Source organism: Cebus imitator, unplaced genomic scaffold (genome assembly GCF_001604975.1).
Source record: "Cebus imitator isolate Cc_AM_T3 unplaced genomic scaffold, Cebus_imitator-1.0 Scaffold306, whole genome shotgun sequence".
NCBI classification, from domain to species: domain Eukaryota; kingdom Metazoa; phylum Chordata; class Mammalia; order Primates; family Cebidae; genus Cebus; species Cebus imitator.
Window position 1 is genome coordinate 1,662,062 of NW_016107621.1, and position 1,637 is coordinate 1,663,698.

Sequence of the window (1,637 nt, forward strand, 5' to 3'; positions counted from 1 at the left end):
AAAAAAAAAAAAAAAAAAAAAAAAGTTATTTTAAAAAATAAAAATAAATTAATTAATTAAAAAAAGTCCAGGCTAACCCTGCCCCGTGTCCGCCTCCAGCCTTCCTGCTCTGGGACCCCAGCAAGGTGCCCCCACGACTGCAGGCCGTGACCGATGACCACATCCGGATGCACAAGGTGCTGCAGGAGTCAGGCCTGAAGTATGTGGCTGTGATGCCGCCACACATAGGTAAGCAGGGCAGGGACCCAGTGGCACCCACGCCATCTGCCTGTTCCCTTCTGCCCTCTGGAGATCCACAAGGCCTTCCCTGACTCCCCTAACATTGCAAACCTTCCTATGATATTGCGGCATATATGTTTGGTCTTTGACCCTGTTTCCTGATATACAACTCCTAAAATCCTTGGAATCTCCAAAATGATAAATGTCTTTTTCTATGCTAATGAGCTGACTGATAGCTGGCAGCCCCCAGGCAGAAAGACCAAGGCTGGATTAGAGGGTTGGGACTTTCAGCTCTGGGGAGTGGTGAGGGATTGAAGGCTGAGGGGATTACCACTGGCTAATGGATTAATCCATTATGTCTATGGATTCTGTGCCTCAACCTCCTAAATAGCTGGGATTACAGGTATGTAGCAGCACACCCAACCAAGGCTTACATTTGTAATGTGGGAGATAGAGATTAGATAGATGATAGATAGACAGATAGACAGATAGACAGATAGATAGACAGATAGATAGATAGATAGACTGACCGACCGGGTGTGGTGGCTCACACCTGTAATCCCATCATGGAAGGATCTCTTCAGCCTAGGCATTTGAGACCAGCCTGGGCAACATAGACCAATCTCTACAAAAAAAAAAAAAATTAGCTGGGCATGGTGGCGCACACCTGTGGTCCTAGCTACTGGGAGGCTGGTGGCAGAAGGATAGCTTGAGCCCAGGAGATGAAGGCTGCAGTGATCTGTGATGGAGCCACTGCACTGCAGGCTGCACAACAGAGTGAGACACTGACTAAAAAAAAGGAAGGCCGGGCATGGTGTCTCACCCCTGTAATCCCAGCACTTTGGGAAGCAGAGGCCGGCAGATGACGAGGTTTGGGAAGCAGAGGCCGGCAGATGATGAGGTCAGGAGATTGAGACCATCTTCACTAACACAGTGAAACCCGATCTCTACTGAAAATACAAAAAGTTAGCCGGGCGTGGTGGCATGCACCTGTAATCCTAGCTAATAGGGAGGCCGAGGCAGGAGAATCGCTTGAACTCAGGGGGTGGAGGTTGCAGTGAGCTGAGATGACGCCACTGCACTCCAGCCTGGGTGACAGAGTGAGACTCCGTTTAAAAATAAAAGAGACAAGAAAAGATAGATATTAATATTGGGTAGTGATTAGTTGTATGAATAAATACTAAAGTTCAGTAAAGGGAGTGATGGAGTGCTGTTTTTTTAGCTCTCTAAGGAGATAGCTTTCTGCAGTGAGGGAGCAAGGCAAGTGAGTATCTGGAGAAAGGAGGATCTGGGGTGACAGGACAGCAGTGCAAAGGCCCTGAGGCCACCACTGGCATCTCCTCCACATTTGCCTGCCCCCTAGAAGAGCAAATCTGCTTTGCCCTCTGCCTTCTGAGGACCCTGACGGGAAGAGGTCT

The 1,637-nt window shown here is 48.6% G+C and overlaps 1 protein-coding gene across 1 annotated transcript in view; it reads left to right on the forward strand.

The window, feature by feature from the left end:
* The window catches only part of BLVRB (biliverdin reductase B), a 22,403-nt gene that overhangs the window by 13,032 nt on the left and 7,734 nt on the right, over positions 1-1,637 (forward strand). Inside the window, exon 4 of the mRNA XM_017503203.2 lies at positions 100-228. Within this exon, the coding sequence (XP_017358692.1) occupies positions 100-228 (129 nt within the window). The remainder of the gene's footprint in view (positions 1-99; positions 229-1,637) is intronic.